At 38.5% G+C, this 17786-nt stretch overlaps 1 protein-coding gene across 1 annotated transcript in view; it reads right to left on the reverse strand.

Annotated features, from left to right (window-relative positions):
* Positions 1-17786, reverse strand: part of LOC112111473 (uncharacterized protein KIAA0825) — an 80944-nt gene that overhangs the window by 31307 nt on the left and 31851 nt on the right. The window contains exons 6-10 of the mRNA XM_026649171.1: positions 13480-13619; positions 9704-9892; positions 6915-7148; positions 4849-5257; positions 733-892 (exon numbers count right to left, since the gene is read on the reverse strand). Coding sequence (XP_026504956.1) covers positions 733-892; positions 4849-5257; positions 6915-7148; positions 9704-9892; positions 13480-13619 — 1132 coding nt within the window. The remainder of the gene's footprint in view (positions 1-732; positions 893-4848; positions 5258-6914; positions 7149-9703; positions 9893-13479; positions 13620-17786) is intronic.

The raw sequence follows: 17786 nt of genomic DNA on the forward strand, positions 1-17786 counted from the left end.
AGTACCCCCACCGCAGGTACCCCCTCCCTTACCCCCCAACTGTACCCCCTCTAGTTCCTCTTCTCCCTCCCTCCAACTCCTCCATCCCCTGTCAGGGTCCTCTTTTTGGAAACCTGAAAAATGGTAACCCTAAATAATCAGAAATCATGAGAGACTCCTTTTATCTTGTCTAGATTCTATAGGTTGCAATACACAACTGAATTTGTTTCCAAATGGTTAGCACAGATGCTCTTATATGAATATTAAAAGTGATTTAACTACACAGGGTTATACAGATTATATCAGTCTTTCATCTGAATGAATTTACTTCACCACTACAGTTGTAGGGTTTGTCTGTTGTTTTGTTGTTGTTTTTTAAATCAGCAAAATTGACTTACGATGTTTAATTCTACTTCCTGTAGGAGTCAGATTTTCAATAGCATGCTGATTTTCTTACTATGTTCTAACTCCTAAAATAGATCTGTGGTCTACACAATATAAATCTGAAGCAAGTTTATGAGCCATGCTACTGTTAAAGTACATAAATAAAATCTATATTGTTTCCTGTAAAGTAATCTTTACTATACAAATGCAGAAAAGCCTGAACCGAATAGGTTCTATTACAATGCAATATTGAGTTTGGTATTGACTTTAAGAAGCATTATCACCTCCTTGACTAACCCTTAGCTGCCAGCAGACGCTGCCTCAGGCCAGTACACACCTAATTGCTCGGTAAAAAGGCCGTTTCCCTACCTCATTGAGCCGGATGATGTGATAAATTTGCCTCAGGTACTCGCTGCCACCTGGTTTGTGGCAGATATCCAGGACCATCATGTTTATTTTCTGCTCAGTCAATTCAAATGCAATACCTCCCTTCTCTAACCCTGCACCTTCTTCTACTGAAATAAAGGCACTAAAATAAAGAAAGCATACAAATATTACTATTGTAAAGTAATAAACATTGTTAAACCACAAAATCTTAATACAAAGTGTTAATGCAAGTCCATATATAATATAATTTGTAAAGATCTGGATTGCACACAAAATGTTGCTGTTTAGATATATCTCTGAAGTTTTTATAAAATTATAATAAAAATAGTATGTTAAGCGCTTGAAAGCCTATTAAAACTATAAGCATTTTTGTTGCCTCTATATTCTTATCTATAAAGTATTTTCGCATTAGTTCAATTGTTGAAATTGCTGTAATCAGAAGGATGAAAACATAAAACATTTTAAAGAACATGTAAGAATTTTTTATTTTCTCTTAGCATTAAAAAGTATTTTTGCTACTAAAGACAGCATTAGCATTCAATCTTTTGCACATTTTTCTTTGCCTGTGATTGATTATATTAAAGACTAATTAAATGTCAGACAGATAGCCATTATACTGAGTATAAATTAGAAAATTTAAATCTTAGTCTGTTTTCCACTGGTTATTCATAGGTAGCCTTTTGCCACTTGTTGCCTTTATTTATTTATTTTTAATTTAGTATGGTACTTTCCTCCTGTTTCTTCTCTGCCATATGATCCTAAAAAACTCGTGACTATGATTATTTGACTACTTTCCCTCTGTAAGAAACATAAACTAATAATTATGTGCTTACTAGGTATCTAGTGACAAACTCTGTTGAAATGCATCCTTATGAACTTTAAGCACCATCTATCTCAGAAGACCTTAAATACTGGGGTTTTGTAGCACAAATATAACTTGACACACAGCTATCACAGTGATGGACACATTAGACCTTTACTGACCACATCATGCTTGCTACATTCATTACTGTAGTCATACTAAGATCCACAACATAAGCATTCTGAGTGAAAGCCAAAGTTTTCATTGTTTATGGGTCTGAATAAAATTTTAAAAAATGTTGTGGTGCATACAGCTGTAAATTGCAGTTTACTATTGAAAATATGCCATGATTACAAAATAAGTTCTGCTGAAAGTTGCTGTTGACCTGAAGGCTCACTTAAATGCTACACAGCTGCTGGACATTAATGCTGATATTGCTTCCATGTGCAGCTTCAGAACTTCTTACAGAGTAAATAGTTGAAAATATAAACTAAAATTTTGTTCTTTGCTGAATTGAAGTAAATGATACTATGTTATTATGGCATATTTTATAGAAAAGCTTAAAAAGAAATTGATCTTTATAATTAAAGCATATTTTAAGGCTGGTCTTTTGATGCTGTGTATAGATACAAACTGAATTTCTTGTCAAGCTTCTTAGAGGTTGACATTGAAAAAGTTGAGGCCCTCTGACAAAGGAGTGTATCCGTGTCAGCACCCAAATTGTATCCTTTCCTGTCCATCACTGTGCAGGTGAAGCAGATGATTGGATTCAGTCAGTGCTATGATTAATGAGTTCCTCTTTGGATTTGGGACTGCCTATCAATCATGTCATTAGGGAGAATGTGCCTTGAAAGAGGCAGACCTCAGCCAAGGAATAACTGCATTCATCTTAATCTGTATATGCACCCAGTCAGCCAAGTCAGGGTCACCATGATGAAAAACAATAATCTTCAACTCGACAAATTACTTTGCAAAGACAGACATTTCTTTACTTTTCGGGCTGTGTGTTCTCCAGAATGTAACTTGACTGTTTACAACTCCGGTGTTACTACAAAGTGAAGGTTGTTTTAATGAATAGTAATGCTTTCAGGCAATATAAAAGACAGGCAATGCATACAGCTGCCACTTTTTCCACAATAGTTTAAAAAAAAAATTCCATAAAGCAAAGGTAAATGTATGTTCAGCAACTGAAAAAATAACTAAATTTTGTATATAATCAAAACAATAATCTTGTTTAACATAAAAAACACTATATGCTTTTGCTTACAAAAATATTATGCACTTCTGGTACATGTCTTGTGTGGTTCAGGTACACAGAAACTAGAGATATGGTGTGGGTGTGTGTATGTTATAATTGTTGATAGATAGATAGATAGATAGATACTATAATTGTGCACATATAAATATGGATGTACGTGCATACATACAAACATCATTTTAATCATAGGATGGGCTCCACAGTGTTCTATTGAAGATTCTTATAGGTAACTTATCTCAGAAGAATCAGTTTGAGATCAGAATCCTTCTTGAAAGATCCTTTTTTAGTTTAGCAAACTAAACAATTCTACATGGACCATTTCCTTACCTGTGCTAATACTCTGAATTTCTTACTTCACTGGATCTGTTTTATAAATTGTTTTAATAAATAACCTTTGGTTCTGCATTGAATATCTCATCTACTTAGTCACTTTCCCTTTCAGGCACAGTAGCCTGGCACAAATTTAGACCCTGCTCCTGCAATGAGCTTCATGTTGGCAGACCCCATGCTCCAGTGGGGAGTTCCTCTATGTACAGAGACCCTCCCATGCAGAGCTCATCATGACTGGAGACTGATAATTTAATTCCCTAGACTCAAAATGAGTGAAAATATTCTTTTGACTAGTTGTTCAGCATCTTAAGGAAAGAGTCATTGCCCAAAGTCAGATACCTGGTGTGACAGCTATTAAATATTTTTTAAAATATTAGGAAAATTAGTATAATACTATACCTATTTGACTTTATGATTAATTTTTCAAATTAAGCAGACATAAACAAAAAGTTAAAGGACATTTCTGAGAGTTATTAGGAGCTATCACTTAGACACTACTCTTAAATTGGATTTCCATTGCTTTAAAAAGGGGTCTATAATCTGAGTAAATTATAAATTGAATTATGACATTAATCTGGTCGATATTAGTCTACAAATTTAAGAACATATTTTGCCTTATGACTACTCACATGGATGGCATCTGCCCTTAATCTTTTAATCATTGGATTAACGCTTGTAAATTAGTATTAAATGCAAATGTAAAGATTATGAAGGTCAATGTCAATGAGCATTTGTGTGATACTATTACTGCTTATTGCTATTCTTGCCAACTGAATGCCCCTAGAAGAAAAAAATGCCGTACCTCAGTGTGCTGCACAAAAGCTTTTCATTTAGATTGGTGACTCAAATGTGAATTTCTATACTGTTTATATGGATTATTACTGGGAGGAAATTAATGACACTGACCTTGTAGAATATGTATGAAAATGACAAACCATTTTACTTTCAGTAGTTAACAAATTTATTTTGCGTAACTCCTATAAATTAATATCAGAAAGCTGATAGGTAGTATTTTTAAACAATAATACATGTCACCAAAATTAGACAATTTTCTTCCATAAAACTAATTTTTGATAAGAGAAAGCCATAAGCATATTTAGATCCATTCAACCCCTCCAGAAACCTTAGCAAGGTTTCAAAACATTTGGACATTGATGTCAAATCTGCAAGAACGTTGATATTTGCCTCATAAAGAAATAGTTGGGTGCCTTCCCTGTCCTGTTTTGATATGCCCGAATTGCCCTCAGGGTTTGTTGCTACAAAGTGAAATACGCTTATTTTTTTAATCACAGAAAAAATATAGAAAGCTGTTTAAAGACATTAAGTCCTCTTTAATTTAATCATCATAGCAAAATCCATTTACAAACATACTATACTGCCCTCCAGTTAGTGTACCTGTTCACATAAAGAAAGATTAGAAACTAAATTGTCCTTGTTTTACGATCACTGTGATAATCAGAAATCTCTTTGTGAGTAGACTGTTTCATTGGAACAACTGTGGTTTACGTTTTTACTATGCAATTGATTTCCACAAATCCTTTACTATCAAACTTTCACTCTTTTAAGAACTACTCTAAATTAGAGAAAATAAAATCAGTGTTCACCTGCATTTTGTTCACTGGTATGTATTTATTTGATGCTATTATGAACTTTTGCAAATAGCTCAATGAAAGAAATATATCATCTGAAAATATTAAATTCTTCTTACCAGTCAGTGCTCAATTTTCTTGCTTTCAGCAACTGGCTTTCAATCCAGTTTGGTCTTTGTTGTTCTATACTCTGTATAACCTTCTGTGTTACTTGTTTAGGACTACTTTTCTGTTTTCCCACAATACTTTCCAAACACACACGAACTAAACTGAGTTTCTCTTTGCTCCATCTGTCAAGCGTTGCACCTGTTAAAAGTTCTGCGGTGTTTCCATCCTCAAATATCCGACATATAATTACAATCAAGTTCCAGACAAGCAGACCAGCTTTCTTCGATTCAACAAAGTTTTTTGACATTTTCCTCTCAGACAGAAAAAAGAAGTATTTAATTGGGGGAGGCAAACATGCAATCACTGTAGGTAACTTGCTGATTACAATAGATACAGCCTGAGCTGCAAGCCTTGTGAAGCCTTAAAAAAAAGAAAGAAAAGAAGGTATGATTAACGTTAATATTCTGGTTCTATCACAGTACAGTTATGAGTGTTCTATGATGATGTCTAACTTTTGTAGTGAAAATGGCTGAAAAGATTAAGTGCTCAAAAGTGTAGCTAGACCTCTACTTTGCTTTACTGTATATTAATCTCCAAAAATCTATTGAAATGAGATCCTGTAATGACCTGAAAATAGAAAACCAAGAAAATGTAGAATTAAGATCGCTATTCCATATATATCTAGTCCTCTTGTGCTCATCTATTACAGTACAAATAATAGAGCACAGCCCAGATATTACAGCACATTTAATAGAGATAAAGATCACTCATTATTCTGAGTGACTTGGAATAAAATGGGACAACAGTTTGACTTTAAAATTACTTTGTGGTGTTGTTGTTGTTTTGTTTAATTTGCAGTGTAGGGTAATGTGCTAAATCTCTCAGAGTCTTGAAGTGTATTTGTAATGTTTAGTTCCCCCCCCCCTTTTCCTTTTTAAGCCCACAAATGTCCTCACATCACTCATGATTATTGGCTTCTGCAATATAAGCAAGATGTATGCTGGTACAGCACCTACTATTGAATCGTTCTGGAAATTGGAAGGTAACTACAAAAGAGACACAGATTGAAAAAAGAGAGAGAAGGACACAATTAAAAAGAGAAAGGAGGCCAAGTAGACAGCATGAAAGAAATAAAAAGTGGGAAGGAAAAAGGATATGAAGAAGAATGGGGTAGATGCTCAAGCAGTGTAAAGCGGCCTTACAAAGTAGACTTAAAAATAATTTACTCCCACCTTATGGCCCCTTTTCATTGCCAGAATATTGTGAAGGGATGTCAGTGTAACTGAGAATCAGGTCATGATTTTGGTGCCAATCATTTTTTTTTTTGGATCCTTGCAAAAATTAAAATCATGGTTGTTTAGCCACAGGTGGTCAAAAAAAGTACTTGAAATAATCTTTACTCCCTATCCATTTTAAAAATGTTTTCTATTATCTATGTTTACCATATTACTTTTCTTATTTTAATAATGGTTTAGAGAAAAATATCTGCAGTTGCATATTGTATGCTAATTTCAATGCTATATACATATAAATTGCTGTGTTATAAAGCAGTGATAAATGAGGTTGTAATGTTTCAACCCCAATAACATATCTCAAGTAAAACTGTGATGACTATGAGATATTTACAACCAACGAAATCTAAAAGGTTCACAGTACTTTACACTGGTTGAGAAACAAAATGAACTAAAATGATTTCCTGGTTTTGATCACCAAGAGATCATCCTAGGATATCTTGAAGCATATTGTACTATATCTTGAAGCACATAGTGCTGTGAGATATGTGAAAAGACTTAAAATAACTATATAGACTTTAAAAACACCACAGATGAGTGCAAGGATGTAAATCCCAAGTTACTGCAGTTCTAAATTAATAAAGAAGAAATGTACTGACTTATAACAATTTCACTAATACTTTTCTGAAAAAAATCAGGAAATTTGCTTGCAATTTACAATAATGTTTGTTGTCAGATCATACCACATATCAATTCTAATTCTTCAATTTTGATATGTTCTCACTAAATGGATAACACGCTCTTATGACAGGTTTATATGAGAACACTATTTAAGTGTCACCTACATTTCCCAGATTCTTTTCTCTTCATTTCTCTAGGTGTATAATTCCATTCCTTTGGAACTGTCTTCAGCAAACTTTCAGGAACTATTTGCTTGTGTTGATAGGTTCCATAGTTCTCTGTTGCCTCCCACGAATGCATCAAAGAAATTATTTGCTTCACTATACCCTTGACTGAATTAATCAAAGTCACCTTCAAACATCTGATAACCTCTGGCTCTGATTCACCACAACTAGAAACTTTAGACAAAAAAAAGCATTAAACATTCAATTTGCAAACAGCCATTTGTGCACATTTGATTACTATTAGAATTTCAAAAAGAGGTATTATAAAACCCTTGTGAAAAGAAGTGCAACAAAATTATGATTCAGAACAACTTCATAGTTACAGTCCTGTAACAAATTAGAGAAATATTACAAAATTAAAATAATATGGCTTGTATGATTTAATATTATAGGAGCATGTGTTTTATAGTTTAATTTCTTTTTTCTTTTTCCCTTTAATTTGAAGCTAAAAATTACACTTTTCCAATTGATACTGTCCCTTTCCATGCTGCATATGTTTTTAGTTTATTTGTTTTAATGGAGCCAGCTGATATGACCATTTTTGTTGACTTCTTTACCTCCCTAGCTGGATCATCAATAACATTAGCACAGAACTGAGAATAGTATTTGATAGTTAACCAGACTGTTTGGTACTGCTTAATAAGAAAGCAAGCCGAAGGAAAACAGAAGAGAACATTCTAGTGACAAAATGATGGAATTAAAAAAAAACCCCATCATCTAGCACAGAGTGCCGTCATATTACTATAGACAATATTCCACAAGTTAGTTATCTACAACACAGTTTATATTGTGAGTAGCAGGTATCAAGATGATTTAGGAGCATTCTTTCCCTTATTCTTAATATCTTAGAGAATTTACCATTCTCTCCAGAAAAGGGGTGCTGCAGCCCTCAAGTCACGTAGCATGTAGTTCCTACTGGAAGTTCCACCAGATACTGGAGTGGCAATTTTGAAGGGCATGTGTGGAAGCAGATTGTCACAAAACTTCAAAATTTTGACTGAGTAGAGGCCACCACTACTTTACTACTATGCAGAACTAAAATGAAAAGCGATTTGTGGATGGGTGATGAAGGTAGTGGAATGAGGAAAAGGAAGGTGAGAATGAGGCAGACAGAAGGACCATACACCAATCAACAAATGAACTGGGCTGCAGGACAGCTAACAGTAGACCCCAAAATGGAACTCAGCAGAATTGTCCCTCAGAAAATTTGAGAATTTTCAGTTAAACCTGAATGGAGAAAGGAGAGAGAAAGCAGTAGGGAAGATGTTGCCATCATAGTTTCAGGCCGGGGAGAGGTCTGGGGGTGCTGTAGCAGGAAAACTGAGCCACAGTGATTGAAAATGTAGCTCAACATTCTTGGAAGCAGTTGCTGCAGACGTCTTGGTGAGACAAGTGGGAGGAATGCAAGGTGGGGAAGCTGGAGCAGTAATTTTATGAAGTGTAGGCGCTATAGAGTTGTCTATTAAAATATATGGGAGCTGAACGTTGGTTCCTTTGGTCATTTAGTTGTCATATCTTAGGTCAGGGAAATTTGAATAGGCTCTTCTTAAAGCAGCATATTCTGTCTGATTGATAAAGGATGGTGTTACTGACAGCATAGAGTTCTTCCTTCTCTTTGTTATCTATCCTCTCCTCTTATTTCCCTCCTGCCTTTTCTTCTTTTCTTTTGTGCTATATCACCTCTCTCCTGTTTCATTTTTCTATTTTACTCCCTTTCCCTCTGTTTTTTGGGGGAATGGAAGCTTCCACACAACCTAACTCTCTTCACCTGTTCTGGGGTCAGCTAGAGGCCTTTGTCCAAACTTCTTTCACCTGTCCAGGGGGACAAATGTCTGCCTCCATCCCTCTCTCAGTCTCATCTCCCACCCCAGGACCCTTCTGTAAGTTTCTATAGATCCCCACCTCTCATCCCTCTTTGAAACCCAACAGCCTCTGTGCCTTTCTTCTTCTCCCCTCCTTCTGTGCCTCAGGCCACCGGGTCTTCCCTGCAGCTCACTCACTCTTGGGGAGCATCTCCACCCCCTTGATGGTCACTACCCTCTTTCTTCTCTCTCACACCTTCACTCAGACCCCCCTCTCCCCAACTTTCTTTTCCTCAGGGCCTCACCACTCCCCTTTCTCGGCACAGAGAGCTATCTACTCCCATCCCTTTCTTCCCCTTGGGTCCTACACCCTAACACTTTGGAAATCAGCAGTGGCCTCCAACTCCTATCCCAGACATCTCTCCCTGTCCACTCACAACTCGGACCCCTTTTCCCTTTGCATCACCAAGTAGCAGGGCTTCTGATCCATCCCAAACCAGCAGCCCCACTGCACCTCCTATGTTAGATAGGCAGGAACAGAGAAACTAAGCATTCAGCAATTATAGGACGTGTTTGCTGCTTGCTGCCTGGGCCCTCTGCGATTTGGAACAGCCCTCACCCCCACAGTCAGAGGCAGACACTTTTGAAAATTGGACTCCCACTGTACCACAAATTTTTCTACAACCACAAATACTGTATCCATGAAGATTTCCACTGTTTCTACAAACCCTTGATGAGGTATTAGACTGCAAACATTCATATATGATTCTTCAAAACACTTCAAAATTCTAATATTATTTTAAGTAAACTTCCATAATTTGGACCAACTTATTAAAACAAAAACTAATATCAAAAACTAATATATCTGAAAATGAACAAGATTAAACACTGGCTTTAAAATGTTTATATCACTAATTGTTTTCATACCTGATATATTGTATAAGCAATCCCATAGTTGCTCTTTTTTCATGTAGCTCTCAAGAACTCTACCGAGTGATTTGGGTGATAAAGTGCAATAGGATAATACTGTAAAGATTGCTTCAGTCAAAGTAGGCTCTTTGTTATTTATCTGTTTTATGCAGGAACTTTGTTCATCACATTTTGATACTTCAATTTCTTGAAAATGAATAAAATAACGGTTAGTAGAATTTCCAATTAATTCTAGTTATAGAAATAAAAAGTGTCAAAGCAAACTGAAAACTGTATTTGAACTACATTTCAAAACACAATACCACTGAAATCTTTCACATAATAACATTTGATTCATTATGTCTGCTTAAGTTATAGCCAGTCATTAAAAAAATATCAGAAGTACTTAAAAAAAATACAGTATACGCCTACTTTAATTCAAAATACATTCAAAACATAATTAGAATTTTATTATTCACCTATACATAAACTAAAACAGCAGTGATCAATACAGTGCTATTTCTGTAATAGTTAGGATTACCATCAATAAACTTTACTCATCACTTGGGTAATTTCATTATTATATTAATAAAATGAAACAATATAAATCAATTGGTTAATATGCAAATCAAATGACATGACAGTTGTAGACCTCTCCCAAACACTCAAGTTTTGTTTTGTTTTTTAATTTTTTGTGATAATGAAAAATAATAATTTCTCAAAAACAAAATCTCAGTCCTGGTAAGACACCCAGGCCAATATTTTCAGAAGTGACTAGTGATTTTGACACCTTAAAAGGGTTTGTTTTTTTTATAGGCGTAGTGCTCAGCATTGTTTGAAAACAGGAATCTCTTCATTAACTCAAGCTGGGCACCCAAAATCTCTAGCCACTTGTAAAAATCTTGGTTTCAGAGTTCGGAGTTTATTTTGATCAGACACACACAAGTGAATGACGTACTGTCTCACTCTCCAGGATAGTCAGTAGATTAATCTGTCTGTGAAAAAAGGACAGCACTGTAGTTGGGCCTCAAACTAGTATCCTTATAGTCTACAAGTAGCAACACTATCAATTGATTTAAAAGGAACATACAGATTCCTTGTCCAGTAGGAATTTTGCCAAGTTTAGCTCCATATACATCTTATCTGTATCACTGTGTTTCAGTGAATGTGGATTATTTTTTGTACAAAATGAGGGAAGATAAAATCTCAAAGGAGGAGTTGGGAAATCCTGCCTTACTCCTCAATCCAGTTGCGGTGTAGAGTATCTGAATTCTCCTATGAGATATGAGACATTTCTGAAATTCAGTTCCCTCTCGCTTTGTTCCAATTACTTTTCTTTGAATATTAACTGCTCAGTCACCTGAAGTGGCTAAAAAAATCACAAGATTAAAAAAATAAAATAAATGTTGCATCAGTTTATTTGCCTTCTAGGTTTTGAATCCTTAGGGTTCATATTTTGAAGCTTTTCTCCACAACTGTGAGAGTTAGAAACTTACTTTTTAAAAATGAAAACTTAGATTTCTATGTATTCACATGATTCCATCATCAAATATTGAGAGAGACTCATAATAAAATAATGAGAGTTGGCTACATTGCGGCCACGGCTCCATCCACTCCCTGCCCTTCTCCCATTTTGGAGAATTGCTCTTGGGCACTGCTGATATTTTGGATGGTTCTTACACAGTCCACACAAGGACAGGAAAAGCTTCCTAGTCCTTCCATTCATAACTAGGAATTATTTGGGGGAAGTTCTATGGCCTGTGTTATACAGCAGGTCAGACTAGATAATCTCGGTAGTCCCTTCTGGCCTTCGGATCTATGAATCTATGAAAAACTACACAGCCACATAAGGAGAGTGGGTACTAGAACCTAGCCCTATGTATTTGTGCAGTGCCTCACATAATGAGCACAATGGCACTATGATGGTACAATCACCACCCACTAAATACATCTGAAACATATAAGTATTTATTTAAATGTAATTTATGCTGACATATTTTTGCTTTTTGAGCATAAGAGAAGGAAAAAGTTGAGACATTTTTTAATTTTTTTTTCTCTTTAGAAATTCTGCATGACTCATGCTGTGAAGTTAAATTTCAGGTAGTTTGTGGTCAGTTATGCAAATTACTCCAAAATCCAAAATTATAACATGCTTGTCTTTTAACTGCTTAAACATATCACTCTGAATTCAGACATAAATAGTTACTACTTCTGATGAAATATGTATTCATGTATTAGTGTAAGACTTTGGGCTGCATGAAGAAAAAACAAAATCTACTGTCTTTGCTATGACCAAGAAATAGGTCTCGATAATTTTAGATTATTTTATACAGAAAGCTAGATCAATCACACTTCTACAAATATGTAACATTATCAAGACTGTATCAGTTTTCCCAGAGAGTTTTAGGTGTAAAAAGTGCACTGTTTGAAATGGTATTGGTGTTTTGTTGATCCATACAGTATACTATTTTATAACACTTAATGTTTCTTTTCTATAAAATATCAAATTTGTAATGTAAAGAATGTGGTCAATTTTACCAGCACATATTTAATCAAACAGAAATTACTCTAGAAGAAAAAGACTATTACTGGTTTCAATGTTATATTAAACAACAATTTATCAATGTTATTGTAGTTAATATAGCTCTACAGCATATATAAACAACATAATTTCTAAGTCTAAGTTGCATATATTCCCCTGAAGCTCAAAGGGCTGGTCAGTCAATAGATTAATAAATTCTGTCACTTCATCCTTGTGATAATTGAAGCAGCTAGTAAAATTCAATAGCGGATAACACCAGGGTAAGAATATTATCCTGATCAAACATTTGTCAGTCTTTGTAAAAGATGACAGGTATTTGAATAGGTAAGTGAATGCAGTTCAGCACTCAATAAGAAGCATGACAGAAGTTGAAGCAATGTTGTGCTTCTGACAAATGTAAGACCACTTTAAAATGACAGAAGTAAATTATGTCATGTTTAATAGTATGTGAACGTAATATTTTCTGTTTGATAAGTAATGAGAAATTCATTTGCAAAAGAATGATAAAAACTGATTTTTAACAACAGAATATAGTTCAACATTACGGCAAACATTATGCCAAATCAGTAACTACATCATAAACTATTCAGTATTTTGATTCCTTTATTTGAAAGCTACTAAAGTGTTAGATGTGATAATAATGTTTATTGTTTTCAAACACAGTAAAAGCACAATAAAAGATGAAAGCCTGTGTAGAACCATTCTTCCACTTGCTTTCCTATTTCTCGCATAATTACATATCTTTAACTATTAAAATATGAGGAAGAATACAGTTGCAGTTTACAGTAACAAACACGTACAATTTCTTAACCAAAATCTCTTAGAAGCTTTTCAATGTTGAAAGGAAGTGATCCTTTAGAGTCCTAACTCAGACTAGTTTTTTTCAAGCAAAAGCTAATTAAAGCAGTTTTGATATCAAAACTCTGATAAGTTGAAATTCATCCATTTCTTCTTAAAAGCAAACTGATTTGAAGTTGTGACAGTGGTCTATTTTATCAAAATGCTATCTGCCTTCAAAATATGAATGTTCAGATTGACTGCAACTCTCTTAGAAAAAGTGAAAAAGGATTCTTCCTCCCTCCACCCCTCCCCCAGTACAATATTTGTCCCACTGATAACTGGATAACTACTGGTACCCACAACTGGCTGGTATCCTTCCATCAATAGTCAAGTAGTGAAAAATATAGCAAAACTCAAAAATTTGTGTGTGTTTTCTTGCTGCCATTCTTACAAACAAAGCACAAATACTTACTTGAACTTTTCAATAAAATTTTCACTAAGAGACAATCCTGATGTAGCAGTGTTTCCAAAAGCAAGTTCCAATTACAATACGGTTGGGATAAGAGCAGTTTCAGTTGACCCTGGGCTGCCATTTCTCCGGTTGATGGAGTCCTTTCAAAATGTAAGATAAAGACAGAATAATGTAGTTAATTTATCTATGAAATTAATAGCCTTAAAGTGCAGCTGTAATGCTAACTCCTTTAAATGTCAATTCCTCCCAGATTACTCAGAAAATGCTTTCATGCTTGCTTACTTTAAGGCTGCTCAGGGAAGGAATTACATTTAATCTCAACTAGCTAAAAGCAAATTAACATTTGGTAGTCTGCCAAATTTATAACTGATACAAAGTAACCCCACTTATCTCTTTCGTGGAACCATGTATGTTCTTGTTCCATGAGGCAAAAATGAATTTTCTTGTGCTTCAATAAATTTGAGGTTATTATATTTTAGTACAGTGTTACATTAATTGTTTAGCATGAGGCTATAAAATATCTGAAATCAAGTATAAGAAGTGGATAAATAACAAAACCAATGAAAATGCTAAAAGGAGTATGTAATGGGGTGCTACAGGAGCCATGTTTTCAGTGTAAAGGATATTTTTCCAAGTCCTGCAAAATCCACATGCAAAATGAGATTGCTCTAATAACTGGTATGCCAGCAAAGGGCTCTAGGTAGACACAGTTGTTCAAATCTGAGTTCATTCTGGTCACAGATTTCCTGAGATACAATCGTTTAAAATTACCTGTTTTAAAATTTTGCCCCTCTTCCCCCCCCGCACACAAAGCTGGGGAAAATACTATGGTCAGGATCCAAATGAATTTACATCTCAGGATTTAACTTGAGCTCAGCTAATGAACACCACCAAGAGCCAGCTTCAAAATGCAAAATTTAAGAAGTTAATTGATTTTGAGTCTGGTTCTACAATTTGATGCACCTGGCTGCTGCAAGCAACCTTCCCCACTCTCCCTGCCGCATCTGACCCCAACAGTGGACTCAGAGCTCCTAGCTCAGTAGAGTTGGGGGAAGGATGACCCTCAACTCCCTGGCCACTCCCCCTCCTTGCAGGGCAGCCACTTGGTTCCCGCTCACTTTCTGTCCCCTCTGCCCTCCCTGGGGCTGTGTGCTGGAGCGCCCGAGCAGCATGCACTGTCTGCGCGGCAAGTGGGACCCAGCCCCAAAACTTCCCTCTAGCGAGGAGCCGAAGCCGCCACCGCAGGAGGCTTCAGGGAAGTTTTGGGGGCTGGCTCCCACTTGTTGCTCTGACAGTGCACACAGCCCAGGTGCCCTTGCACACACAGTGCCAGGGAGGGCAGGGGAGGCCTGGGAGCAAGGACCAGAGAGCAGAGGACGGGGAGCGGCAAAGCTCCCGGCTCAGCACAGCCATTGGAGGGGTATTCCCAACATCTGAGTGACTAGCAGCTGCCTCGCACCTGTCAGCTTTGCTCCCTGCTCCAGGCAAGCTCTACACAGCAGCAAGGAGGAGCTGGAACAGGAATGGCGAGACTGCTCAGCCAGGCAGTAATGGCGCTTCCAGCTACTGCACTGGCTGCCTGCAGCACTGCTCCTCTGCTGCCAGGAACTCTGGGATACATCAGGAGGACTTCCGGGACCTGAGTCAAGTGCAAACATGTGGCCACATGCACACACAGGAAAGCAGTAGGGCTTGGACCTTCCATCCCTGCATGGCCCTGGAACCCTAGGTTAGCACAATTGGTGTGTGGACGCAAGGGGGGTTAGGCTTCAGTCCAGGTTCAAACCTGGACTTAAATTTCTGTATAGACATACTCTTAGTCTGACCTCAGTGGTATGCAAGGCTTTAGAACAAATTGTGAAGGAAAGAATAATTAAATCAATAGAGCGGGGGGGCAAACTTTTTGGGCCGAGAGCTACATCTGGGTGGGGAAATTGCATGCAGGGCCGGGGCAGGGGGTTGGGGTGCGGGAGGGAGTGCGGGGTGTGGGAGGGGGTGCGGTGTGCAGGAAGGGGCTCAGGGCAAGGGATTGGGGCAGAGGAGGGGTGTGGGATGTATGAGGGGGCTCAGGGAAGGGGGTTGGGGTGCAGGAGGGATGCGGAGTGCAGGAGAGGGCTCAGGGCAGGGCTGCGGACTGCGGGAGGGGGCTCAGGGCAGGGGTTGGGGTGCAGGAGAGGTGCGGGGTGTGGCAGGGGGCTCAGGGCAGGGGGTTGGGGTGCACAGGGGTGCAGCAGGGAGCTCAGGGCAGGCGGTTGGGGTGCAGGGTGTACGAGGGGACTCAGGGCAGGGAGTTGGGGTGCAGGAGGGGTGCGAGGTGCAGGCAGGGGGCTTAGGGCAGGGAGTTGGGGGGCGGGGTGCAGGAGGGGTTCAAGCTCTGGGGTGGCAGCAGCGTGCAACGGGGCCAGGGCAGGCTCCCTGCCTGCCTGCCTCCCCTGTCCCCAGCCCCATGCCGCTCCAGGAAGCGCTGCGGCCCCTAGGGGAGGCGGGATGGAGGGCTCTGCATGCGCTGCCCTTGCTGCGCCTCCAGATACCTCCCCCGAAGCTCCCATTGTCTGCGGTTCCCCATTTCTGGCCAACAGGAGCTGCGGGGGCGGTGCCTGGAGGCAAGGGCAACGCACGGAGCCCTCTGCCCCCCTGCCCGGGGGCCGCTTCTGAGAGCGACGCCGGGCCTGCGGCCCCACAGGGGGCAATCCTGCGGGCCGGATCCAAAGCCCTGAGGGGCCAGATCCAGCCCGCAGGCCGTAGTTTGCCCACCCCTGCAATAGAGGTAAATGGTAAAGGGGATGAAATGCAACACTGGTTTACCAAAAGTAGATCATGCCAGACTAACCTGATTTCCTTTTTTCAGAAAATAACTGATTTTTTAGATAAGGGAAGTACAATGGATTTAATATACTTGGGCTCAGTGGTTTGAGCATTGGCCTGCTAAACCCAGGGTTGTGACTTCAATCCTTGAGGGGGCCATTTAGGGAACTGGTGTAAAAATCTGTCTGGGGATTGGTCCTGCTTTGAGCAGGGGGTTGGACTAGATGACCTCCTGAGGTCCCTTCCAATCCTGATATTCTATGATTCTATGAAAGCTTTTGAGATGGTACCAGCTGGGAAATTATGAATTAAACTAGGAAGATGAGAATCGATACAAGCATTGTAAAGTGGATAAGGAACTGGCTAAAAGGGAAAAGGTTGTGCTGAAATGTGAATTATTAGTTCAGAGGGAGATTACTAGCAGAGTTCCTCAAGGATTGATTTTGGAACTAATCTTATTCAATATTTTTATGAATGACTGTGGCACAAAAAGTAGGAGCATGGCAATGAAATTTGCAGATGACAAAGTTGGGAGGCATTTTCAATACAGAGGAGGATCAGAATATTATACAGGAAGAACTGGATGACTTTAAAGACTCGAGTGACAGAAACGGGATGAAATTCAATAGTACAAAATGCACGGTCATGCATGTAGGGTCTAATAATAAGAATTTCTGGCATGAGCCAGAGGCTCTTCAGTTGGAAGCGACAGAAGAGGAGAAAGAACAGATGTCTGGGTTGATCACAGGATGACTATGAGCCACCAATGTGATGGAGCTGTGAAAAAGGCAAATGTGATTCACATGTATTAGCTGTGGCATTTCCAGTGGAGATAGTGAAATATTAATGCCACTGTACAAGGCACTGGTATGATCTCATTTGGAGATAAATTCTGGCAACCCATGTTCAAGAAAGATGAATTCAACTGGAGCAGGTGCAGAGAAGAGCTGCTAGGATGATCAGAGGAATGAGGGGCCTATCTGATGAGAGGAGACTGGAAGCGCTTGGCTTCTCTAGTCTAGCAAAAAGATGGCTGAGAGGGGATACGATTGCTCTCTATAAATACATTAGGAGGCTAAATGACAGGGAGGATAAAGAGCTATTTAAGCTAAAGGACAATGTTGGCACAATGGGTATAAACTGGCCATGAACAAATTCAGGCTGGAAATCAGAAGAAGGTTTCTAAATAGAGGGATGAGGTTCTGGAACAGACTCCCAATAAGTGTTGTGGGGGCAAACAACTTAATTAGTTTTAAGGGAGAGCTGGACATATTTATGAGTGCAGGGTTGCTTGTGATGGTGGGAAGCAGGGTTCAACAGCTCTGGACCTCACTTCCAGTTTATGTCTTATGTTCCTAAAAGCTCATGCTGACCGGAGCTGCCAGGGTTCCTTTTTGACCAGGTGTTCCAGTCAAAAACTGTACACCTGGTCACCCTAACAGGAGGTCAGGCTAGATGATTCATAGATTCATAGATTCTAGGACTGGAAGGGACCTCGAGAG

The sequence above is a fragment of the Terrapene carolina genome, unplaced genomic scaffold, assembly GCF_002925995.2.
Source record: "Terrapene carolina triunguis isolate 2854851 unplaced genomic scaffold, T_m_triunguis-2.0 Scaffold69, whole genome shotgun sequence".
Classification (NCBI taxonomy): Eukaryota; Metazoa; Chordata; order Testudines; family Emydidae; genus Terrapene; species Terrapene triunguis.